This window comes from Cibotium barometz, chromosome 64, assembly GCF_041138505.1.
Source record: "Cibotium barometz isolate CiBa-2024 chromosome 64, ASM4113850v1, whole genome shotgun sequence".
Lineage (NCBI taxonomy): Eukaryota > Viridiplantae > Streptophyta > Polypodiopsida > Cyatheales > Cibotiaceae > Cibotium > Cibotium barometz.
In genome coordinates, this window is record NC_141109.1 from 11,808,969 (window position 1) to 11,835,689 (window position 26,721).

The 26,721-nt window shown below is 39.8% G+C and overlaps 1 protein-coding gene across 1 annotated transcript; it reads left to right on the plus strand.

Moving 5' to 3' along the window:
• Positions 1-3,045: 3,045 nt before the first annotated feature.
• On the plus strand, positions 3,046-13,452 carry LOC147603325 (putative pentatricopeptide repeat-containing protein At3g15130). The gene is made up of 6 exons (XM_086796941.1): positions 3,046-3,218; positions 8,984-9,203; positions 10,684-11,373; positions 11,416-11,851; positions 11,945-12,883; positions 12,995-13,452. The coding sequence occupies exons 1-6, from the start codon at positions 3,046-3,048 to the stop codon at positions 13,450-13,452; spliced, it is 2,916 nt and encodes a 971-aa protein (XP_086653067.1).
• The last annotated feature ends 13,269 nt before the right edge of the window (positions 13,453-26,721 follow it).

A 26,721-nucleotide genomic window follows, 5' to 3' on the forward strand; every position in this document is an offset into this window, starting at 1 on the left:
AAGAAGAAGGAAATGGATCATAGAAGAAGAGGGTGGCAATGAGCAGTGCAAATTATTTCCATAAATTTGGCTAAAAATGGTTTGCAAATTTTAAAATTTAGAAAAATTTTGAGTTTATTTTTTTAGGTCAATCGCCAAAAACTAACTAGAGTTTATGGTTTTAAAGCCAAATTCTAAATAAAATTATGGACATAGTTAACAATATAGGAAAACTTGTGAGAATTTCTTTAACAAAAGATAACTTGTCGCCATATGAGTGATTTTCCTAGGGTGAAAAAAAAACACTAATTGGTGTTGATGCGGGCAAGAATGTTGTAGAACTGGGAGTCGGGATAGTTTCAAATAAAAAGATGTTAAATTAGAGTAGGCATAGGGAAAGGGTATAGTTGATGAGGGTCAAAGTATCCACGGGGGACTGGTAATTTGTTGGTAAGGTGTTAAGATCGGTCACCCAAGGCACAAGCATATCTATAGCGTGAGAGTATCCACGAGGGACTGGTAACTTGTTGGTAAGGTGTTAAGATCAATCACCCAAGGCACAAGCATATCTAGCTTCTTTTGGTCATGCCCTTTCAAGGGGGTGTCATCCAAGGCGATGGCTTCCATTTTTATGCATTTCTAACATGTGCCCAAACTCACTACCTAGGAGAACAAAGACAAGGTGGATGTCCAACCAATCATTGGTTCCTACCTCAAAAAAAAGGTAGGAGAAGATGACCAAAAAGGGTGGGCAAGGGTGAGTCGATGCTCCTGATCAACGATGGTCTTGATGAAGGGACAATAATAGGGTCATCAAGGTCAAGCCAAGAGAGCATCTATATACAAATAGCTCCTAAACAAATGGCCCTAGAAAGGCCAGCAACCCCAAAAGGCATAGGACAATATCCTAACTAAAAAAAGGAAATTGAAAAACTTGAAACAGTAGGAATTGCTAATACAGCATCACACAATTCGTAACTTCATACAATTTTATGTCATTATTTTAAAAGGAAAAGATACACATTTATTAACACTAATGATACTTACCCAAGGGAAAAGTGGGCAAAAATGAAAAAACAATAAAACCCTTAAAATAGTATACCCCATAGAAGATATGAGATAGAATATGGAATTGGACATTCTAGAGCCAATTCAAGAACAAGGAGATGAGCAGGAGCTTAGCTTCCTAAATAAGTCTGAGAATGACCTCATGAACATAATGTTTGAAACAATGGAAGAGGTGTACACCTCAATCCAAAAATGGGATCGAACGCTTGGTAAGGGATAGCGAAGTAGCATACAGACCATAGGACGTAGCCAACTTGATGACATTTTTGTCATCAAAGGTGAAAATGCCTATTGGGCCTTTGCTTTGTAGCAATCCTACCCTCTAGAGATATGTCAAAGAAACTATAGAATCACATGAGAAACTAGGACAAGAACTAACATTAGAAACTCCACATCATTTGAGGGAAGAAAGTAACACCCCCAAATTTATATAAATCCTTGTAAACCAGTTGGGGCATTACTATGAGAATAATGACACAAATGTAACCATTCCTATCTACCATAACGAGTATTAGGCAATTACAATCCGAGATGGTGGAGGGTGAGCATTATCATCAAAAGATGTTGGGAAAAATGGGGTAAACCAGCTCTAGAACAAATGGACCTTATCATGAAAATGGGACAATAGAACCTCTGTAAGACCCATAGGAGTTTTGTAGAAAACCAAATTGAAAATCTTTTCATTCCCCTATCATCGCACATTTGTAGTGATGAATTTCTTGTGCCAACCAGACTCTTATGATATCATACTTGGCAAACCCTTTATAAGGGAGGCCAAATTGGGCCTTAGATCAAATCTATTTACAAAAAGATGGCCAAGTTCTATATGGAGGGTAACCTCTTTGGGAATGAATCAATCACCACTAACCACACTACATCAGTGCAAAGTGTGAGAACCAGAGATTGTACCAAACAAGGGTGAGGAGGAGGATTTGATGTATGCATCGCTCCCATTTACACACTTTAGTGAAAACTGGACGCACATATTGTTAACAATTGATGTATTCCCTACTCGGGGAACTAAATACATGGATTTGGATGCAATGACCCACAGACCCTCAACTTCCATCATGATGATGAGAGTTGGGACTGTTGCTAAAATGACAAAAACAAAGATAACAACATACCCTAACAGTAAGGCATCATTGAGAGGGAAGTGCGTAAGAAGATGGTTAAGGCAAAAGTGTTACCATGCTAGACATAACACCCTATTATGAAGCCAGTGTGGATAGATGCGCAGAGGTTCAGATATGTCAAGGCCACAAATTCTCAAAAAACTGGGGCAAAGAGCTTGAAAAGATTACTACCTATGGTAAAGCCCGAGTAACCCTAGTCCTCCCCAATGAAATTTGAACTATAACTTTCTAAATAAGAAAAGAAAGAGAAACAAGGCCTTGGCTGAGGAAAAACAAGACGCCAAGAAGATATTAGCCCCCAAAAGAGGTTGAGAAAGATGATGTATTGAACTTACAAATAGTCCCAGATAATTATAAAACTTATACATGTAATAAAGTGCTAAAGGGCTTTGGGCTTTGGGCATGGTCCAATGTGGAGGCCAAGGCATTAATAAGTGTGAAAAGGGGCGAAAGGTATAAAAGACAATCACAAGCCCAAGTAGTAGATATCACTTTTATGACTATAGGCTTTGGGCATGGCCCAATGTGGAGGTCAAGGCATTAGTAAGTGTGAAAAGGGGCCAAAGGCATATAAGACAATTATAAGCTCAAGTTGTAGATAACACTTTTATGACTTTCATTCAATATCAATCAAGCCTTTCTCATGCAAGCTTTCATGGTTACCTTCACCCACGTTTAGACTCCATGTAAGCAATGTCTCTTGTTCCTCCTGACTCCAAGTTAATGAGTCTTCTCTTGTCTCCTTATTTATGAAGGAGGACCATATTAATGAGTTGAGGAATAAGGGGCTTTGCTAAAAATGTGGTGAAAAATGGAACAAGGAGCACTTCAAACTTGCAAAGCCTAAAATATCACCATCAACATGGTCTTAGCTAAGGCAATTGAAGATGATCATGGAGATGATAACATGGCTTTTGGTGATTGCACTGAATGCTTGGAAAGTGATGATGATCATGTGCTTGAGGGGGAATTTCCTTTTGATCCCAATGGCACTTTGCAAGAGGCTTGGCAAGAGTATGATGATGGAATGCCTGTGTAATTTTTGGGGATGCAAGCATGAAGCCAATTTTTTGTACCTTGTCACATGATTCTTATGGGGGATGCAAGGGTGCAAGCATTTTAAGGCTTAAGGCCAAAGTCAATGATAAGAGTGTCTCATGTTTTGGTGGATAGTGGAAGTACACATAGCTTTATGAACAAGAATTCATTGTGCGATCTCAAATTACAACCCATACCTTTGGCAACTTTTCATGAAGTTCAAGTGGTAAATGGGGCTAAAATGGATTGCACAATGATGTGTCAAGATGTGAGTTTGGAGCTCTCAAAGGAGTATAGATGTAAAGCTGATTTGCTTGTTCTTGATATGGGGCCCATCGACATGGTTCTTGGGTGTGATTGGCTCTCAAGTCTTGGTTCTTTCACTATGAATATGAAGCAAAGCTTTATGTAGTTTATGCATGGTGAATGGAGCATTACATTGATGGGAGTGAATGTCACTCAACTTAAGAGAGATCTCAAGAAGATGGGTTACCTATATGTATTATAGCTTTTCAAGGATGAGAGAAATGATGCTATCAAGAAGGAAGTGCACAAGGGCATGTAAAAGTTGTTAGATGAATACAAGAATGTATTGAACATGCCTAAATGTTTACCACCAAAGAGAGACATCGATCATGGGATAGATCTTGAGCTTAATGCTAGGCCCATCAAAACAAGCTGCCATATAGATTATCCAAAGTAGAAAGAGATGAGGTGGTGAAACAAGTGCAATAATTGATGGACATGGGATGGGTGGAGCCAAGTCAATCTCCTTTTGCATCTTCGGTGCTTCTTGTGAAGAAGAAGGATGGAACCTTTAGAATGTGTGTGGAATCTTTTGGATGAGTTGAAGGGTGCTCATTTTTTCACAAAAATTGACTTGAGGTCAGACTTCCACCAAATAAGGATGAAGATTGGTGATGAGTAAATTTAGGACCAAGATGGTCTCTATCATTATTTGGTTATGTTTTGGGTTATGCAATGCACCCACCACTTTTCAAGCCTTGATGAACCAAGTTCTTCAACCCTTTTTCTACAAGTTTGTGTTAGTCTTCTTCGATGACATTTTGGTGTATAGCAAGGGTGAAGAAGAGCACTTGAAGAATGTGTGCATGGTTTTTTATGCTTTGCATGCTAATCAATCGTATGCCAAGGAAAGAAAGTGCACATTCATGGCGAGTGAAGTGGAGTACCTTGGTCATATAGTAAGCAAAGATGGCATAAGAGTGGATCCCAAGAAGGTGGAGGGTGTGCAAAAGTGGCCTATTCCAACCAATACAACACAATTGAGGGGTTTCTTGGGACTTTCTTCCTTTTATAGGAGGTTCATTGATAAGTAAACGCACATAGCTACACCATTGACAAACAAGCTCAAGAAGGAGACATTCTTTTGGGATGCAATTATTACAAATAAGAGTTTTGAAGAGCTTACATCAACCCCTATTTTGGTGTGTCCTGATTTTTCAAAGCCATTTACAGTGAGGGAAGATGCATGTGGAAGAGGCATTGGGGCTGTATTATATCAAGTTCATGGGGTAATTGCATATGAGAGCCACAAATTGGATGACAAGGAAATGGAATTTCATGTCTATGATCAAGAGATGATTGCCATCTTACATGCAATCACAAAGTGGCACCATTATCTCTATGGGAGTCATTTCTGTGTGAGAAGTGATCATAGGGTGCTCAATACTTTTTATGTGATCATAGGGTGCTCAAATACTTTCTATCACAACCGACTCTATCTCCAAAGCAAAGAAGATGGTTGGCTATTTTGCAAAACTATGATTTAGAGATCACTTATACAAAGAAAAATGATAATGTAGTGGCAGATGCTCTTTCACAAATGTGAGCTTGTTCATTGAATGCAATCTCAGAGCTACATAAAGATCAGGTCATGGACATTCAAGAGGAATATCTCTTGGATAAAGAAGTGTCACAAGTGGTGCAGAAATTACAGCAAGGTGGTCTCTTGTACTATAAAGACAAGATTTATCTTGTATATCTAGTTCATCATACAAGCGCAAGGTGATGGAGGAAATGCATTTAGGTCTCTACAAAACCTTCGACAAGATAATGAAGAGTTCTTTTGGAAAGGGATATGGAGAGATTTGCATGCATATGTCACAAGGTGTTTTGCCATGTCAATTATACAAGGATCCAACACATAAGTGGGGAGGTTTTCCTCAACCCTATCCTATTCCTGAGAGAAAGTGGATGCATATATCCATGGATTTCATCATGGGACTTTCTCATACAAGGAAGGGTTGGGACAACTTGTTTGTAGTGGTGGATTGATTGATAAATATGGCACACTTTATTCCTACCAAGGTCACCCATTCGGCATCTATTGTTGCAAGACAATACAAAGTGAATGCACCAATGGTCGACAAAGAGGAGATTTCAAATCAAAATGCAAAGGATAAGGTGGAAAGAATGCAAATTCTCATACAACAATGCAAGGATAATTTGAAGAATGCTCAAAGAAGTATGAAGCAATATGCCAATGCCCATATGAGATTTGTGGAATTTAATCTGGGAGAGTGGGTGCTTTTGCGCATACCAAAATCAAGATATGCATCTCTCAAGGGTAATACAAAACACCAAATTGGCTCATAGGTACTATGGTCCATATAAGATTGAGAGAAGGGTTGGGCAAGTAGCTTATAAACTATAGCTACCAGCAACCACACGCATACATGATGTGTTTCATGTCTCTCAATTGAAAGCATATATGGGACCCACAATGGAAGTACAAGATGAGTTACCTCCAATGAATGAGGAAGGTATGTTTGATTATGTGCCCTTGAAAAGGAGGTGTGGGCAGTAGAGAGAACATGTTATGCAATCATTCTTTGGTGGAATACCTTGTCAAATGGAGAGGTTTACCCAATGACGAATCTTCGTGGCAACCCGCCTCAATCTTGGAAGGTTATGAAGGCATTATGGGTGCATTTGGTGGATCAAATGAAGAGGCATAATAGTGTTTTTTCTTGCTAGAATTTCATGTAAATCATTGTTAGAGAGCTTCATACTACTTGGAGATCATGGTACTTGCATTTGAGGGTGTTGATAAGGAAGGTACCATCATGGAGAGCAAGTTTGGGGCTGTTTTGCATGCTTAAGATACAATTTTTGGTCATTGGAAGGAATTTACAGCCATGAATCACTTGTTCTCACATGAGTCATTTTTCTCCACTACTTGGTGGACATCGATTTAAGCACTTTTATGAGGATACCCAACCCATATGGAAGCCTAAATGTTTTAAGGTTTCGAGGATAAAGCCTATGGATGAGGATGGTCTAAAAATGAAATCCCATGAGGTACATGCAATGCCAATTGTATGATATGAATATATGGAACCATGAATCAATAATGATATCCACACTCCAAGAGCATGGAGTGAAGGAATAAGAATCTACATAGAGCACCATCATTTACATCATAGGCCAAAAATTTCCTATCACCATCTAGATATGTCAATGTATATCCAATAACATTGGAACACATGAAACAACAAAGTAATGTGCGGATGACGAAACTCTAGCAACTAGGACATGTGCCCAAGATGGCACAACACCAAGAAAATATGTTGATGAAGCATATGGTGAAATAGAATCACCAAAGAAATTAGGCAAATAGGCTAAAATCATGTGCATCAATAAAGTATGAATGGTCGGATCATCCTCTAAAGAGAACACTATCATATTGAAATGATCCACCACATAGGTACTAGAGCAAGGGTATGCTCCTCTAGTAAAACATCATCTAGAGCACCATCATACTCTAACTCGGGACATAACATCATAAAAGATATCATCATCATCAAGAACATATGTGTCACCAATCCAGGTGATAAGATAAATCTGCTCCTTCCTCCCTATGCACTACCACAAGCACAAGCAGGGTCTTCAAGAAATATATCTTCCATTTCAGCATCAAAGAATATAAATGTTGGCATCGGTGACATCGTTCACTAGTTGCCATGTGTCTTCATATGTTAAAGGTCTAAAAAGACCTTAGATATAGAGTCAAATGACCCTAAGGCCTCCTCATCCCTCCACCACCCTTTTACAACGGGTGCGTGGTGATCATGGGATCGGAGGGTTCTGGGGAGGTGGCCTCCCATCCATCGCATGTGCGTGTTATGCTTCCTCTTCAGTCAACATGGTATCAGAGCTTCACTCTACCTCACTCTCTCCTAGTTCTCATCTCCCGCCTTGTGTGTTCAAGCTGCAGGGCATGCCATGACTTTAAGCCAAGCCACTACAGCCATGGCCAAGCCTTTGAAGCCCTCTGACCCTAAGCTTGTTGTCGAGCCTTTGAGCCGGGTCATCATTATAAGCTCCAGCCTCTATTGTGTTCTATGCAGGGAATCCACGTTTGATGTTAGGGAGGGTGTTGGTGGTGATGCCGTTCCCTAGCTCACATGTCTTCATATGTCCCACATTCTATATAAATGTCTAAAAAGACCTTAGATATAGGGTCAAATGACCCAAAGGCCTCCTCATCCCTCCACGACCCTTTACGAGTGTATGGTGCTCATGGGATCGGAGGGCTCTAAGGAGGCGGCCTCGTTGGCCATACATCGCATGTGCGTGTTGCGCTTACTCTTCATTCAACAATAAACACACACAACCATAAATGTATAATATCCACATGCCAATAGCATAGGAAAATCCATACTCTCCTGCTTACAACATATAATCCATAAGCATATGCCTGAACATCCATCAATATGAGCATGGAGATAAAGAAATCCCATCATGCCGAGAATAAGAAACCATAGCATGGATACACAAAGCCCTATCATGCATAAAAACATCATGAAATCATCATGGATCACAATAGCATCATTAAAAACAAGAGAAACCGCATCATCATCATGAAGATAAGCTTGAACATCAGCAGCAACTAGAGCTTGACCATCACTATGGATAAAGATCAATATCCACATGAGCATTCATGTGAATTCATACTAAATTACGAAGATTATTTGAAAGAATACCCGAATCAAAATTTAAGTTGCATTATATGTTATTCGAGTATTCGTTTATACGTGAATAATATCTCGTTAATATGTTTGACATATTTATATGGGCATATCATATAGTGACACATCATGTATAATGGAATATATGTTTTAGCTGTTACATTTTGATTGAAAAGCTTTCACTATAGAAGAGCTTATTTTATACTTTATTATTGGTTTGTACACTTCAGATCTTGAGAACAAAAAACAAATTATATACCTTTAAAAAGGTAATCAATTGAAATTGGATTTTTAATTTAAATATAATAATATATACGTAATATTAAGAAAATATATATATATTGAGTAGTCTTATTTTTTTTCTTTAAATAGCATAATATTAGGAATATATATATATATACATTGAGCAGTTGTGTTTTTTTCTTTAAATAGCATAATATTGATAAAAATCTTCAGTGTTTGTATTGGTAAAAAATAAATTTTGTGTTAAATTGGTATTTATTGAAAGTTAGCTTTTCATTGGGTTAAGTTGTTAAGGATAAACTACAAGTAACTTGTCATGCTTGCTTCACACTTGCAAGTTACTTAGGATAGAAGAAGTAACTTGACATGTGTTGGAACACTTGCAAGTTGCTTAGGATAGAGTAGAAGTAACTTGGCATTCAAATCGAAAGCAAGAGAGAACCTAGAGAAGAAAAATGAGTTTGATAAATAGATTGCCAAGGGAAGAGTGAAAGTCAAGAATGCTTTTGGGATCTTGAAAAACAGATGGCGTATACTCAGAGATTTGAATGTTGCTTTGCCCTTTGCTCCTTCTGTGGTCCTAGCTTGTTGTGTTTTGCACAACTATGTGCAATTGCAAGGAAAGACGGAACCCATTGATCAAGTCGATCCACACCCCAACGTCGATGAACCTCTTAGATGGAGGTGTATGAGTCGACAAAGGGCCATGGGCTTGCGAATGAGAACAGTTCTTTTTAATGATTACGTGAGATGAACGAGTTCCATTCTCACACAGGTAATATAGGATTTGTTGTTGTCAAAGTGTATCTTTAACATTTCTTAGACTATGCCTAATGAAAGCCATTCGGTTTTGCAGGACACATGATGGAGAGGATTTGAGGTGAGCTATTGAACGGTGTCCCATTATTTTATAGGATTTTTTTCTCTGTGTGTGTGTGTGTGCATGTGAGCGTGTTCGTTTCTGTGATTATATGTGGTTTCGTATGTGTGTCATTTGTTTTATGTTTGATTGGGTTATTGTTCGATAGTGCATAATGTTTGTACTTTGCATGTGTTTTCGTGTGTTTATCATTTGCATTGGCTTGTGTGTCCCATTATTTCATAGGATTTTTTTCTGTGTGTGTTTGTGTGCGTGCATGTGAGCGTGTTCGTTTCTGTGATTATGTGTGGTTTCGTATGTGTGTCATTTGTTTTATGTTTGATTGGGTTATTGTTCGATAGTGCATAATGTTTGTACTTTGCATGTGTTTTCGTGTGTTTATCATTTGCATTGGCTTGCGTTAGTGTTATGTATGAATCTCATGAGAGGTAGGCACTCTCTTGAGATTGTGTGTGCATGGCCTGTATCATTGAGGTGGGCTCTCAATGATGGTCTAGCAGCCTGTGGAGGGCCAGGTTCGATTCTCGAGTGACTTTGACGGAGTGGTCTCCCCTCGTGGCATGCATCTAAGTAACTACAAAAAAAAAGAAACACTCTTATATTCATATTTGCACCAAAAATTGATCATAATACATGTGTGTTTTTTTTAGGTCTCGTTAGTGTCTGGCCACCCTTATGTGCTCAAGTATTTCGGCCAACTCCGATCACCTGACCCGAAACTAACCAACCTCCTTGTGTACTCAAAACAATAGGTGGCGGGAGGCATATTCTGGGAATCTTGGGTGGACCACAAAGACACAAGTGACCTTAGGGTGGCCGACCTCCTTTATGTGCTAAGGCTATCTCACGCACTCTCTCTCTCTCGCTCGCTCTCTCTCTCTCACCCTCTCTCTAAGGAGGCTCCTGCGTATAGAGAAATACTCACTCTCTCTCGCTCGCTCTCTCTCTCTCTCTCGCACACTCTCTCTGTAAGGAGGCTCTTGCGTATAAGGAAATTCCTACATCAGGGGCCGAAAGTCCTACGAGTAGGAACGTGCAATAATGTGGCATAGATGGCTTCTTGCCGGAAGGCAGCTCAAGCAATGGACAATTGGATCCGAAAGGCCCTTACCGAGCGCCGATGGAGATGGATTTCTTGCCGGAATACAGTTCCATCAGGGGGTAGTTGAACCCAGAAGGCACATACCGAGCGCCGACGGAGATGGCTTCTTGCTGGAAGACAGTTCAATCAGTGGGCAATTGAACCAAAATCTCACGTACCGAGGGCGTATGGATGGATTACTTCCGGATCCCTTTTGGTTGCGGAAACAGGATAGCAAGTGGGTGCCATTTCCTTTCATTTTAGAATGGGGCTGGCGATGGCCACAGACAATACCAAGCTTCCGGCATAGGCTCACCAAGGAGTAGCTATGGCTGGACGGCTGTCACAACACAAGTTGGTTTCAAGACATCTCAAGACTCCAGAAAGCCGAAGAGCGTTATGCAACGAAGGCAAAGAAAGAATTGGAACAACAACAACAAAATCAGTGGTGGTTGTTGTGGTTGGGAGATCCTTAGCTTAGAGGAGTCTTTTCCTTCCCTTGTACAAGGGATGCTGCCCTTACCCTCGTTTGAGGACCTTGCATCCATCTTGCACAAGTGCAGAAAGGAGAGAAACCTTATCCTCGCGCTGAGGCTGCATGCCTCCATGTGTGAACATGGGCTGGACGCAGATACATTTTTTGGGAACTACCTCATCTCATCTTTGGTGGAAGTTGGAAGCATGTGCCATGCCCAGCAGGTTTTTGATAGGCTGGTATATCGGGATGAGCGATCATGGAACTGCCTCATCGGAGGGTATGCTAAAGATGGAGAGTCACAGCAAGCCCTCACCCTGTACCAGAAAATGCACATGGATGATTTTCTACATCCTAGTGGATACACTTTTGTGAAGGCTTGCATTAAGCTGAAAGATGTGGAAAGAGGTTGTGAAATACATGCTGAGATTGCTAGACAAGGGTTGCTGGAAAGAGATGTTTTTGTTGGCAGCACCTTGGTTGATATGTATGCTAAATGCGGCTCCCTTGCAAAAGCACAGGAAGTGTTTAACAAGCTTCCAGTTAGAAACATAGTCTCTTGGACTGCACTAATTGCGGGATATGCCGAGCATGGGGGTGGTCAGGAGGCACTTCACTGTTTCGAACAGATGCAACACGAGGGCATTTCTCCGGATGCTGTCACGTTTGTCTGCAGCTTGAAAGCTTGTGGCTGCCTAGGAGCTATGGACAAGGGTCAAGAATTGCATGCTGAGATTGTCAGAAAAGGGCTGGAAAGAGACCTCTTTGTTGGCAGCACCTTGGTTGATATGTATGCTAAATATGAGTGCCTTGCAGAAGCACAGCAAGTGTTTGACAAGCTCCCAGATCGAAATGTGGTCTCATGGAACACACTAATTGCAGGACATGCAGAACATGGTTGTGGTGAGAAAGCACTCAATTGTTTCAAACAGATGCAACAAGAGGGTGTCTGTCCAGGTGCTGTCACATTTGTTTGCAGCTTGAAAGCTTTTGGCAGCATAGGAGCCACAGACAAGGGCCGAGAAATACATGCTGAAATTGCCAGAATAGGGTTGCTTGAAAGAGATGTTTATGTTTGCAGCACCTTGGTTGATATGTATGCGAAATGTGACTCCATTGCAAAAGCGCAGGACGTTTTTGACAAGCTCCCAATTCGAAATATAGTCACATGGACTGCACTAATGGCAGGGTATGTGGAACATGGATATGGTCAGGAAGCGCTCAACTGTTTAAAACAGATGCAACTTGAGGGCATATCTCCGGATTCTGTCACACTAGTTTGCAGCTTGGACGCTTGTGGCAGCGTAGGAACCACATTCAAGGGACGAGAAATTCATTTCGAGATTGTGAGAAAAGGGTTGGAAACAGAGATCCTTGTTGGCAACACCCTGGTTGATATGTATGCTAAATGTGGCTTGCTTGCAGAAGCCCAAAAAGTGTTTAACAGACTTCCAGTTAGAACTGTAATCTCGTGGACTGCACTAATTGCTGGATATGCTGAACATGGGTGTGGTGAGGAAGCATTCAATTGTTTTGTACAGATGCAACAGGAGGGCAGCTACGTGGATGCTATCACATTTGTTTGCAGCTTGAAAGCTTGTGGCGTCATAGGAGCCAGAAAAAAGGGCCGAGAGATCCATGCTGAAATTGTGAGGACTGGGTTGCTGGAAAAAGACCCTGTTCTTGGCAGCACCTTGGTAGATATGTATGCTAAATGTGGTTGCGTTGCAGAAGCACAAGAAGTGTTTGACAAGCTTCCATTTCGAGACGCTGTCTCATGGACTGCACGAATTACAGGCTATGCAGAACGGGGGTGTGGCGAGGAAGCACTCGACTGTTTGGACCAGATGCAACAGCGGGGCATTTTCCCAAACGCTGTTGCACTAGTAGGTAGCCTGAAAGCTTGTGGCAGCATAGGAGGTACAATCAAGGGACGAGAAATACATGCTGAGATTGTGAAAAAAGGGTTAGAAAGAGAGCTCCTCATTGGTAGTACCTTGGTTGATATGTATGCTAAATGTGGCTTGCTTGCAGAAGCACAGGAAGTGTTTGACAAGCTTCCAGTTCGAAATGTAGTGTTGTGGACGGCACTAATCTCAGGATATGCCCAGCTTGGAGGGAGTGAAAACGTTTTTGTAAGCTTGGACAAAATGATAGAAGAAGGTATAAAGCCAGATCCGGTCACATTGGTGAGTGTTCTTAATGCATGCACTAATGCAGGTTTACTGCATAAGGGTCAGATGTACTTTGAGGCCATTAGCAATGATTATGGTTTAGTCCAGACTTTGGAGCATTACACTTGCATGGTTGATCTCTTTGGCCGTGCAGGCCATATAGAGAAGGTGGTAGCAATGATTAAGAAGATGCCATTTCAACCTGGTATTGTGATGTGGCATACTGTACTGGGGGCCTGCCGAAAGTGGGGCAATGTGGAGCTTGGAAGACATGCCTTCGAACAGGCATTGCAATTGGATGAAAAGAATTCTGCAGCTTATATCTGTATGTCTAACATCTATGCAGATGCTGACATCCAGGAGGAGAAACAAGCATGGTCATAGTTGGTGGACGGACACGCATGGCACTGTCCATTCTTTTTTGGTTGGGAATGAAAGAGAATCCCATAGCAAGAAAACTTTGAATGTTTGCCAAAATTTTCAAAGGAAGGATATGCCCCAGGTTTGCCTTCGGTGTCACAGAATACGTTCACTACACCATTGCTGTGTAGAGTTTAATAATATCAATTATTATCTATTTGGAAGTCTCAAAATTTGGAAGTAATTTTATATAATAAGAAAATGGCCTGCTGAAGAAAATTTTTAGCCAGCTTCTGCTTTAAAATTCACATCTTTAATTTTAATAGCATAGGGGCACGGTTGAAAAAGTAATTTGATATGGAGAGGGAGGGACCTTACATTCTTCCCCCTTACAAAGAACGAGCTATCCTCAGCTCGAGAAATGAGGATATACGTGACAAATATTGTCAGTCTTTTCCCTAGTAGCATCCTCTAAATTGAAGTGTTTTCAAAATTTCTCAAAGAAGTCTATTTCGAGGAGGCTTCTCTCGAAAGTCTAAAATTTGTTCTGGCTGAGAGAATCGGCTAATTTTTTCTTTCTAGGATAAAATTTAATCTCAAAATTAAATTCTTGAAGCAGTTCAATCCATGTTCTCTAACTCATATTAACAATAGCCTAAGGACCACAACCAAGACTAAATCATGGGTAGGATAATTCATCTAATGCTGTAAGATTCTTCTCTCTAGCTTTTGAGGTGTAAAGGTGTAAGAATCTTCCTTTCTGTTCTTGTAATTATTTACCTCTCTGAAATAAAAGAAAGATTTTGTTTTACCCTGTTTTGGCCTAGAGAGAGAAAATATCTAGAGAGAGGTAATTCAAAATTGAGATATTTTTTGATATAAAAATCTTTCTAGTGTCTAAAATGGTTTTCCCTGAAACAAAAATTCAAAAAGAACTTTCTAATGTGCATTTGGAATTAATTGAAAATGTGTATAAATGACCTTAGTCTAAGGGTCAAGATTTTTTTGAAAGTTTTGGATTATGATCCAATTAAGGTTCTTATTGATCAATTGGATTAATCCAAGTGTGGGGATGAGATAAATCTAAAGAATAAAAGAAGATACCCAAAAAATGAGTAAATGCTCACATAAGATGAAGAGTTGATTGAGTACAAGGTTTATTAGTTAAAAACTATGAGATATTACTAAAAAAATGAGATATTTTGGTATAATAATACATTTTTAATACCTTGGTAAGGAGGGGAGAAGAGTTTAAGGAGGCACCTATTTCACATATATGAATGAGTTTTTAAATAAAAAATATTAAGATATTTTTATCTCTCCTCTCTCTTGGATCAAACCAAATAAAAAAGGGAGCCAAACTGATCTAAATCTTGTCCAAATTCAGTCAAACTGAAGCTGAAAAATTCTAGAACTTAGTTGGACTCAGTTAGTAGTCTCCCTCATCTATAAATAGACCCCTATTCTTTTGTATTCTCATCTGTGAACTATATCATGTTAGTATTACATTAAAATAATGATATTTTCTATTATCTTTTAAAAATCCTCTACATTTTGGAGAGATTGGAGCTTCTCTCTCTCTTCAATCTTTCTTGGAGCTTTCCTCTCAACACACTAATCAATTGATTGGTTGGGGGCTTCTTCTAAGATAGAGAAGCAAGCAAAAACAAGAGGTAAAGTATAATTTTATGATTTTTCTTTACTATTCTCAAGGTTTCACTTCTCAACCTCTCTCAAGCTTGAGAAGTTTCTAAATTAAGTGTTTATAATGCAAATCAAGCTTTTCTTAAGAGTTGTAATGAATAATTAAGAAAAGTTTATATTTATGCTTAATTAGAATGCTTTTTATGTTTATCTCTCTCTCCCCAAAAGAATGGTCATTCCTATGACCAATTCTCTATTTAAATGATGCTTCTCATTGATAAATTCTCAATTCACAAATCAAACTCTAGACTTGTGAAGCTAGAGGTTAAGAAAGTGGATTTTTATACTCTTATGCTTCTAAAATTATGATAATCTTATGATTTAAATCCATAAATTAGATTTAAGTTTAGAAGATAGTTATATTATCATAATTGTATTACTAAGTTTATTCTTTTCAAAAATATTAAAAATTATCAGTAATAGTAGTGGAGCTATGGTAAAATTTTTAAGAAATTAATATATAATTCATTCTTATGCATAACGTGAAAAGAGGACTTGCTACCATATTCTAGGATTGGTCATCCTATGCTAAAAGAATGATTTTCATCACATTCAATGGAAAACTAATTTTTAAGGTTTATGCATAATTAAATAATTTAGAAAAGAGAAAGTTATGGTAATTTTATTTAAATGATAAAAGAGAAATTCCTATGACATTTGAAATTCAATCATTTAAATGGAAAAAGTGAAATTCTTAGCATATTGAATTAATGGATATTTTTATTAAAATTTAAAGAGAAATTTTAGATAAATTTATTTATGCATGAGAAATATTTAAATGATAAAAGAGGAATTCCCATGACATTTGGAATTCAATCATTTAAATAGTAAAAGTGGAATTCTTGGCATATTAAATAAATGGATATTTTTATTAAAGAAAAGAGAAATTTTAGATAAATTTATTTAATGATAAAAGAGGAATTCCCATGACATTTAAAATCAATTAAATGTAAAAAGAGAAATTTCCATGATATTTGAGATCCAAGAAATTAAATGAAAAAAAGAAGAATTTTTAACATAATTTAAATTATGAGTATTTATCAAAAGTGAAATTTTGAGCATTATTGAATATGGGTAGAATTGATTTTTGTAAATCCCATGAATCTTTTACTCAAAAAGAAGAATATTGAATATATTTCACTTGAGAAAATTAAGAAAGAATATGAAAATATCCGTTGAGAAAAAGAACCTTTACCTAGGCCAAGCAATTGGCTGAAATATTAGAAAAGTCCCATCGGTATCAAAAATAGAAAAATGATACTAAATGTGAAATGGATGTGGATGCGAAAGAAGAGATGAGAATGAGATGTGAGGATATGTGAAAGGATGTGATATAAATGAATGTGGATGTGAATGAAGAGATGAGAATGAGATGTGAGGATATGAAAGAATATGATATAAATGGATGTGGATATGAATGAAGAGATGAGAATGAGATGTGAGAATATGTGAAAGGATGTGATGTAAATGAATGTGGATGTGGATGTGATGTGATGTAAATGAATATGGATGTGGATGTGATAGGAAGAAGTGATGCGATATAAATGGATGTGGATGTGGATGTGAAAGGATGTGATGTGATGTAAATGGATATGGATGTGGATGTGAAAAGATGTGATGTAATGTAAATGGATGTGGATGGATGTGATGTGATGTAAATGGATGTGGATGTGGATGAGATGTGATGTGATGTGGTGTAAAGGGATGTGGATGTAAATGTGATGTGATGTGGATGAAATGTGATGTGATGTGAATATATGTGGATGTGAATGTGAATGTATGGATGGATGTGGATAGACATGCATGTGGATGACTAGATAGATGTGGATGAATGAGATGGAATGTATGGATGTGATGAGATATGGATGTGATGTAATGTGGATAGAATGTATGTAATGGGATGGGAATGCAATGAATGTGATAGATGTGAAATAAATGCGATGAGATGTGAATGGATGTGAATGCGACGTGACGTAAATAGATGTGAATGGATGTGATGTGAATTGGGATAGATGTGAATGGGTGAGATGTGGTGTGGATGTGATGTGATGTGATATGAATCGGGATAGATGTGAATGGGTGAGATGTGATGTGGATGTGATGTTATGTGATGTGATGTGAATCGGGATAGATGTGAATGGATGAGATGTGATGTGAATAGATGTGATGTGGATATGGGTAGATGAGAATGAATGATATGTGATGAGGATAGATGTGATGGAATGTAATATAATGTGATTAGATGAGAATGGATGAAGGACGATGGAAATACATATGATTGGATGTGGATTAAGTAAAGTGAATTGATTTAGAAGAACGTGGAATAACGGGAAATGATATGGAACGATGTGAAAAGCTGAGAGTTCATTAGAAACTGTATTACGACATGTTTTTAAATGAATGTTTTATGTCAAGAATGCTGGAGAAGCATTTTGACCATCTTGTGAATGAGGTCGTGGAGACCTAAGTGATAAAGTTGCAACAGTTGACGGAGAGTCAATGGAGGACGTCTCGTGTAGCAAGGTCGACCGAGGTCTTGACCAACCTCGGTTCGATTTAAATGGTGAGCTTTCGATACGGTGGATGAGGGACCAAGGAAGTGGCCTATGAGTGAAGCGCTAGGTGACCTGCGAAGGATCCTAGAGGGTGCTGACCATACGGTGCTCAGGCTCTGGGTCACCGAAGATACCCACGCGTGGGTCGAGGAAGAAAATGGAACAAGGAGTTAGAGTTGTTTTCTGAAACCGGGCATGGATCTGGTTGATTGACCTTGCTGGTCCTCACAACGGATGAGTCCATGGCTCTTTTATATGGATCTGTTGGTTGATCTTGCTGATCTTCAACGGAGAGTCCATTTGGTTTTTTATAAGTGAATATGTTTCCAGGTACTATGAGTTAGGAACTATTGAAAAGGCCCCTGAGTGGACAGGTGGTGAGAGTTCTGGTTGCCAATGATTGCATAGGTACATTGATGAAGGAATTATTGAAAATTACAACTCAACCGGATATTTTGGAGGATTATGATAAGTGATACTATGGTTTTATTAAAAGATTGTTTTAAAGACAGTTGAATTTGTGAAAAAGGGAATTTTATATTGGGTGTGTAAGTGGTGTGACTATCTTGAAGTTTGTATGAAGCGCCGGCTAGGGGGCCTCGGAACTCTTTTCCCTAGTACCCGGGACAAAACATAACCAAATTCCTAAATGGATCCTTTCACTACAGTGGTTGGTGGGCGGTTGGCTAACCCATGGGACTGGATGGGGTTAGGCTGGACTGATGGATCCCTAAAATGAGACTCAATTTTATTATGGTACGATAGATGAAGTAAGTCCCAGACTGTCCTTGTTCTATGGAAAAGAATCAACGGCTGTGCCTCTTGATGAGGAAAAAAGCGGTCGTCTCTATGATCCAAGTGCAAGTCTTTTCTTCGATTTGACCATGTGACTTACGGGTTCGGTCGGATCAGTTCGATTAGTTAAGGCTCTTGCATTTGGGTCCCCAAATCCGGGACATCGGCCTTGATTTACATGCCAAAGAACTCGGGGGAGGGGGAGCGAAATTCTTTTTCCAGCGAAAATGTCCGGGATGTTCCCCTGATTGTTGGGGTGAAGACCGTTCGTCAATCGGATGCTCGGTCGTGCATTTATTAAGGTCGTCATTTTTTAAACTAAAAATAACTAAAATTCGCATATAAGCTTGATCCGGTGTTCATTTTGGATGTTGTAAAATCCCATATTAGAGTAAAATCGTACGCAAATTCTAAATTTGGACTCGAAATTTAAAGATTCTAACTAGAAATGGGTTGTTTAATAAAATCACTAATTTTTATACCATAAAAACTCATAAATTCATCTATCATAGGGACATTAAAAAAAATGAAGATGGGCATATTACATCCTTCTCCCCTTAAAGAAATTGAGATGTTCTCATCTCATCATGAAATGGGGGTAATCCTTTAAGAGTGTAGCTTCATCTTCCCAAGTTGCATCCTCTTGAAGGTAGTCTTTCCATTGTACTAGATGTTCTACAAGAGTTCTATCACACGGAGTTGCCTTTCTCTAGAATCTATGATCCTACTAGGCTATATTCAAAGACTCCTTGAGTAGGGATTACAACTTGGTCATCATCAAGAATATGATCGAGACTGGGTTCATAAGGCTTTAACAAACTTACATGAAATACATTATGGACTTTGATATGGGCAAGGAGCTGGAGTTTATAGGTACTTTTACCTAGACACTTGATAACTGTATAGGGACCACAATACCTTGGGCTGAGCTTTTGATATTTCCCAAACGACAGAGAAATTTGTTTGGGTCGCACTTGTAGAAGAACTTTGTCTCCTTCCTTGAAGATCCTTTCAGAACTCTTGGTGTTAGCATAATGCTTTTGCCGATCTTGATCAGCTTTAATATCCCTTTGGATTGTCTTGCTCTATTCCTCCATCTCTTCGAGCATTTTCCTGGATCCCTCAACTCTTATGGTTGAATCAGAGAAATTTAGAGGAGATAAGCATTCTTTCCCATAGATTTCTTTGAATGGTGACATTCCTATGCTCTGACGATAAAATGTATTGTATGCAAATTCTACCAGAGGAAGGTATTGAATCCATCTTTTTGGTTCCCGTCCACAATATGCTCTGAGAATGTCTTCAATTACCTGATTGAATCTCTCAGTCTGGCCATCGGTATTTGGATGATAAGTTGTGCTAAAGCAAAGTCGAGTTCCTAAGGATTGAAATAAGGACTGCCAGAACTTTGAAGTGAAGTTAGAATCCTGGTCACTTACTATCCTCTTTGGGAGACCATGAAGTTTGAAGACTTCCTTGATGAGTAATCAAGTAACATCAAAAGCTTTGAAGGTCTTCTTTGCTGGTATAAGATGAGCTACTTTGGTAAGCAAGTCTACTACTACCAAGATGGAGTTATATCCTCCTTGTATAGTGGGGAGACTTGTGACGAAATTCATACTAATGCACTCCCACTTGATTTGGGGAATATCCAAGGGTTAAAGTTTCCCAGGCATCTTAACCCTTTCAGCTTTGATCCTTTGGCATGAGAGACATTGCTTCAAGTACCGAAGGACATCATTTTTCAAGCCTGCTCAATGAAAGCTCCTCCTTACGGCATTTAATGTTTTCGCATAGCCTGGGTGCTCTCCAGTGGGACTATCATGAGCTTCATGGAGGATTAGTTTCTTTAAAGAAGGATCCTTAGGGATACATAGCATGTGATTGAAGTAGACGCTTCCTTCATGAGTGGAGTATCCCTTGATTAGATTCTTCTCCTTCTCTGAATTTTCCCCTTCTTCTACTAACTTCACCATCCTTTGATAATCTGGATCATGAGATGAGACTTCTTTCACTTTGACCAGTATGGGATCCTTTGGCATATCGAAATTGCACTTAAGAAAGATTTGCAGCGGCTAAGTGCATTTGCTACCACATTATCTTTCCCAAGGTGGAATTTGATGTCGAAGTCATATTCTTGTAGGATTTCAATCCATCTCCTTTGCCGCATGTTGAGGTTAGGCTGGGTGAAGATCCACTTCAGACTTTTGTGGTCAGTTTGCAAGCTAGAATTTCCCCCCCAAGAGATAATGTCTCCATAATTTGAGGCAATGAACAACTGCTAAGAGCTCCAACTCATGGGTGGCATAATTTGCTTTAGCTTGCGGGAAGTATAAGCGACTGGCCTTCCTTCTTGGTGGCCTAAGACACCACCAAGTTCTAGACTACTGGCATCAGTAAACCACTTCAAATTCCTTGGTGAAATCAGGATGTTTCAGGACTGGGATAGAAGTAATAATGGTCTCAAGCCAATCAAAATTGTTTTGATGGATTGGTAGCCACACTATTTTGCAATCCTTCTTAAGAAGATCCGTCAAAGGGTGCAGCTACCAAGGCATAATCTTTGATGAAAATCCTGTACCATCCTGTGATTCCCAAAAACCCACGAACTTTACGAACTGATTAAGGGGGTGGCCACTCCAGTATATCTTTGACCTTGGCGGGATCTACTAAGATACCATCTTCGGAGACGATGAATCCAAGATACTCAATTTGATGAGTAAAGAAGGCACATTTTCTTTTCTTAGCATAGAGTTTATGTCTGCACAGTAATTGTAGAACCCTATGCACATGCTTCTCATGCTCTTCCATTGACTTGGATTAGACTAAGATGTCATCAAAAAAGACGCACAAATTCATCCAAGTAAGGACGGAATATATCTTACATTAGGCGGTTCAAGGTTGCAGGAGCATTGGTTAACCCGAATGACACTACAGTAAACTCATCGTGACTGTAATGGGTATTGAAGGCTGTCTTGGGTATATTTGCTTCCTTGACTCTGATCTGATACTAACTAGACCTCAAATCTATTTTTGAGAAAACTTTGGCCCGATGAAGCCTATCAAGAAGCTCGTTGTGCGAGGGATAGGATACTTATTCTTGACAGTGACTTGATTTAGCCCTCGATAATCTATGTAGAGGCAAAGAGTGTTGTCCTTCTTCTTTTGGAAAAGAACAAGTCCAAGGAGAGCTACTGGGGCATACAAATCCTTGCTCAATGAGTTGGGAAAGTTGCTCCTTAAGTTCAATGGCTTTAGGGAGGGACATTTTATAGGGCGTTTTTGAGATGGGTTGCTCCACGGATCACCTCGATTTCATGATCGACTTCTCGAGGAGGTGGTAGCCCTGTAAGCTCGTTGTCTCAGGAAAGATGCCAGAGAATTCTTGGAGCCAAGAGGGTTCTATCTCCTTACTAGGTTCAACGGCTTTGTTGAGCTTGACAAGGAAAACTTGATGTCCCTTACGTGCTCCCTTGAGAAGGTGTTTTGCCTTGACTACCCTAGATTTAGGTTTACCTGTTTCCCCTAAGGATACTACTTGGCCATGCTAAAAGTGATACTCCCTTGGCTACAGTGAATACTAGCTTTGTTTGCAATTAGCCAGTCCATCCCAAGGATTTCATCATACATTCCTAATGGCAAGAATCTAAAGTGGCCATGAGTTTGCTCATTATAGCTCAAAATCAAGGTTTCCTATAAAGTGACGAGATACTACTTCTTTTCCACTAGCTAATTCTACAATCATTCTTCTAGTTGTTTTTTGACCCAAGTTTAATTTTTGCAAACACCTAGGAGAAAGAAATGAATGGGTACTGCCACAATCAATCAAAAGCTGGAATGGCTTACCATGTGATGAGTTGCTGGGGTTTGGATTACACCAAATTGTTGATTTGGACCTTGATGTTCTACTGTCGCATGGATGGTGGCGCGCTCTTCCTCAGCCCTTTCCAAGGTCGGTTCTTCACTTATAGTATAGGCGGTTCTAGCAACTGCTCCTCTGCGGCCTCTGCCACGTCCACCGCCTCTTGCACCTTGGTGGATAGGGGTTCAAGGCCTTGATTTTCTCTGCCACCTTGGGAAAAAGATGTTGCTAACTTGGGATAGTTGGCCCTAAAGTGTCCTGGCTCATTGCATTCAAAACACAGAGGGCCTTCTTTGGAAGGAGTAGCATACGAGTGGGGAACAAAAGAATTACTTTGTCGCCCTCGGTTGTAGTAGGGAAAATTCTATTGGGGTTTCTTGTAGGGCTGATCTTTAGGGTTTGCCTCAGGGTAAGATCTCTTTTGAGACTTAGCTTTGTCAGTCCTTAGTTCTTTCATAAGAGGCTTTGCTCGTCTGAGAGCATCTTGTAATGTACTTGGCCTCAGTGCTTCAAGGTGAGAATCTAAGGGTTCATTTAAACCTTGGCAGAAATGAGCCACTTGCTAGGAAGTAGTCATAGCTGGGGCATGTTTCCAGAGAGTGATAAATTTAGAATGATAGTCTTTTTGAGAGTTAAGCTGCAGTGCCTGAGACTAAAAAACTCATTCATCTTTATGGATTCATGGGATGGGGGAAGATATCTTACCTTCACGGCCTGCTTGATGTCTTCCTATGTTTAAGAATGCTCGGTGACTCCCTTGTCTCACGGCACCATTGTTTCCACCAGAGTTTAGCATCTCCGATGAGGCGGAACCATGCAAGCTTAGACTGATTTGCTGCTCAAGTACCGGCAGAAAGCAGAGAAATAATTGTCTCGCTTCAATCCAGACTTCAGCATCCTTCTCAATCTTTGAACCTTCTCCCTTAAAGGAGGGAGGTTGCATTTGCTTGAGCAGCAGGAGCTTCTTCTCCTGGATATCGATGTATAGTGCATTGGGAAGTGGAGGCCGATCGTCCTGGCCATCATTGTAAGATTAAGTTTTTAAGATTACAAGATTCATACTTTGCACACAACTCTTAAGCTTTAAAAAAAAAGAAAAAAGTAAAACATTGAAATCATTTTATTTGTCAAATATTTATAAGGACAAGTTTTATTACAAAGATTTGAGACTAATATAATTATTCTTATTCGTCATGAAGGGAAATTCCTAAGATCAACTATGACATAAGGGTAGAGCGGTCCACAAAGGTGAAATATAGGGGTTCCACTGTAGTTTCTAAGACTCGAAAAACTGATGTAAGGGTGGTAGACTTTGGATTGGGCCAACAAGGCTACCCTGTCAGCATGCAGGTAAGACTTGCATCACTCGGTCATAAACCCAGTGGTCCTGTGGGGTATGCGATTCCCATCTATAGTCACAGAGGTGTTGGGCTTGGGAGTACCCACGAACCAAAATAAATAGACCATCTTTAACTTTTCAATCCAACGAATCCGCTTTAGATCGGTGGTAAGGTTCCCAACTTGATCTGCTCGGATGAAGAAATATCTTGGCCCACGACTCCAGAAATCTCTAACCCATCCTCTTTCGATACGAGAGTTATGGGGGAGGGACATCTTCTCTAGTATCTGCACCATGGTGTCACGGAACTCAAAATTTGGGGAGAGACAAGTGGTCTAGAAGATGCACTAGAAAACTAAAAATCTTGAGTAGGCATCTTCTTCTTCCTATAATCATTCAAACATCAATTCAATTTGTTCTTAGTAAGGTGTTTTTAGTAATTAGCATTATGTTAGGTAAAACATACATTGCAAAATAGTCTTTAAATGGCAAGTCCTAGGAGCTAAGATCGACTCTGATACCAATTGTAAGGTTTCCCCCTTCCAAAATAGAGGAAACACTTAAGATAGTCTACTGAGTCTTAACTTGGAGAAAACTTCCTACTCGTTGTCACCTTGACCATACAAAGATTCAAGGATATGATTTGTAGGTAAGACCTAGTCCTATCCCCCAGGGCGAGCGTGGTCTTCTAAAAATCAAATCACCCATAGGGTAATTGATTATAGTTTGGACAACAGCTAATCTTGATTCCTAAAGACAACGCTTTTTTCCTCATTCATGCAAGGCACAACCGCTCGCCTAGTCTTCTAGAATAGAGTTGCCCGAGAACCTATTTATCCAGCGTATGGCTTTCACTTAAACTGTTGGAAAGCTACCCAACTAATCCGGTCCGTCCATAGGATGGTGCCGTCGGGGCATTCCATCCTCCCACTTTCCACCCTACTCACATGTCAATTTGTTTTCTAATTAATCCTACCACACTGTTTGACATAAATAAACATGTTCCTTAATTAAGGCACTTTCACTAAAACAACCTCTTTCCACAATATAATAATGCTAAAGAGAAGATATATGTGAAAAAGAAAGTTTATAGAAGAATCAATTTCATACAAGCCAAATCGGCTCTCTTATTCTTTTTCTTTATACTGCCGATGATCTAGAATTCGGCCTTCTAGCCTCTATATGCTAGGAAAAACCCTATGGAACCATACATTCGTCGAGGACTCAAGCTGGCCTGTCACCCCCTTAGGCTCCGTCGCTCGATCCTCCCGCCCCTCTGAGGGATGTCTACGCACTAGGGTGGGCTTATTCACTGCACTAGCTTGGGTCCTCAAAACTAGACATCATCACAATCACTCACCTCATTCTCCCAATGGTGTGAGGGATACCATGGACTGATCTCAGGCTTTGCTAACAACGCCACCCGGCTACACAACCACGGAAATGGAGTTAGCGTCGAAGCCAGGAGAAAAAAAAATACTTGTACTCTTTCTCTTAAAGATAGCAAATTCAATACAAACCATTGATTAGAAAATACATCACTTCAAATAGTAGCTTCATAAAATTTCTAACATTTTTCAATGGAAAAATTTGCATCTTCTTTCTTGATTTATTGATATTAATATTGAAGAATAATTTAAAACTCTTTTTAAATGATAACCAAGCTAACCTAGCCACCGTTCCCTTATGGAGCTTGCAACAGGAGGGTTGGAGCTACACTAGGAGCATTTGCTCTAATCTCGTTGTTGCGTGCTTCTCTTGGTGTTTCCGGGATGGGGCCATCTTGATCAATGCCTTGTAGTGCTCAATGCTGCGATTGTAGTGCTTCAGTCGGATCTCGGTTCCGAGATCATTTGCTCACTCTAAGAGCAAAAAATCACAACGTGTGAACCTCCTCTAAGCTCAAAAACCTCTTGTTAAAGTCTACGCAAATTGGGGGGGGGGGAGAGAGAGAGAGAGAGAGAGAGAGAGAGAATTGTGCGATGTCCTAAAGGTAAAAACGTTTTGCTTGAAGGGGTGAGGACTGCTTTAAGTCTATGAACATGGGGCGGGGGGGAGGGGGGGGGAGAAGAGTTGAGGACACCCTCTTCTCACAAGGGTGGGGTGAGTGAAAATGGGCTTATTTGAGAAATGGCTAATTAGGGGGTGATGAGAGGAAGGCTGTACAGTATGCATGCGCTGAGTGTGGCAGTACGGTCTAGCGGTATGGCCTTGTGCAACGTGCAGGCTGGTGGGGGTGTGCTCTACGCAGTGAGCAATTGGCCATGGAGCACCCAGGGGTTTATATAGGTGCAGGGTACGGTTGTGGTACTGAGCAAAGTACGGGTGAACGGGACGGTGTACCATCAAAGCGTATCGGTCACTGGTCTGCATGAGCCTAGGGAAAGGTACGGTGGTGGTGCACAGGCAAAAGGTGTGGTAGAGGGAGCATGGATGTCCACATGGCGGTATGTGTGGACCATACAATGGGTGGTCGGCCTTTGGTCCTTATGCGGCCATTGTACGGGTGCCGTGGTGAGTGTGTATGGTCCTTTTTTGGGGCAAGGTCCCCAAATTTGGGGTGTTGGTCTCGATTTACGTGCCGGAGTGCCGAGGGTCAAAAATGTTTTTCCAGCGAAAATGTCCAGGATGTTCCCTTGGTCGTTAGGGTGCATACCATCCATCAATCGGACGCCCGGTCGTGCATTTATGAAGGGTTAAAGGTCGTCGTTTTTTAAACTAAAAATAACTAAAATCCGCTATAAGCTTGATCCGGTGTCCGTTTTGGATACTGTAAAATCCTATATTTGGGTAAAATTGCATGCAGATTTCAAATTTGGACTCGAAATTTGAAGATTCTAAGTGGAAATGGGTTGTTTAATAAAATCACTAATTTTTACACCATAAAAACTCATAAATTCATCTACAGGGACATTTAAGAAAAAATGAAGATGGGCATATTACAATTGTCATCAAAAGAGTAAACTATGATATTTAACCAACATTATTAATTACTATCGCTTATTAATTAGTTGTAAACAAGATAACATGACCCAGAT

Coding starts and splice junctions, on each gene's coding strand:
- LOC147603325 (XM_086796941.1), top strand. CDS start 3,046: ATGGTCTTAGCTAAGGCAATTGAAGATGATCATGGAGATGATAACATG. Junction 3,219..8,983: donor TATGATGATGGAATGCCTGT/GTAATTTTTGGG, acceptor CTTGAAAAACAG/ATGGCGTATACTCAGAGATT. Junction 9,204..10,683: donor CAGTTCTTTTTAATGATTAC/GTGAGATGAACG, acceptor CTTTCATTTTAG/AATGGGGCTGGCGATGGCCA.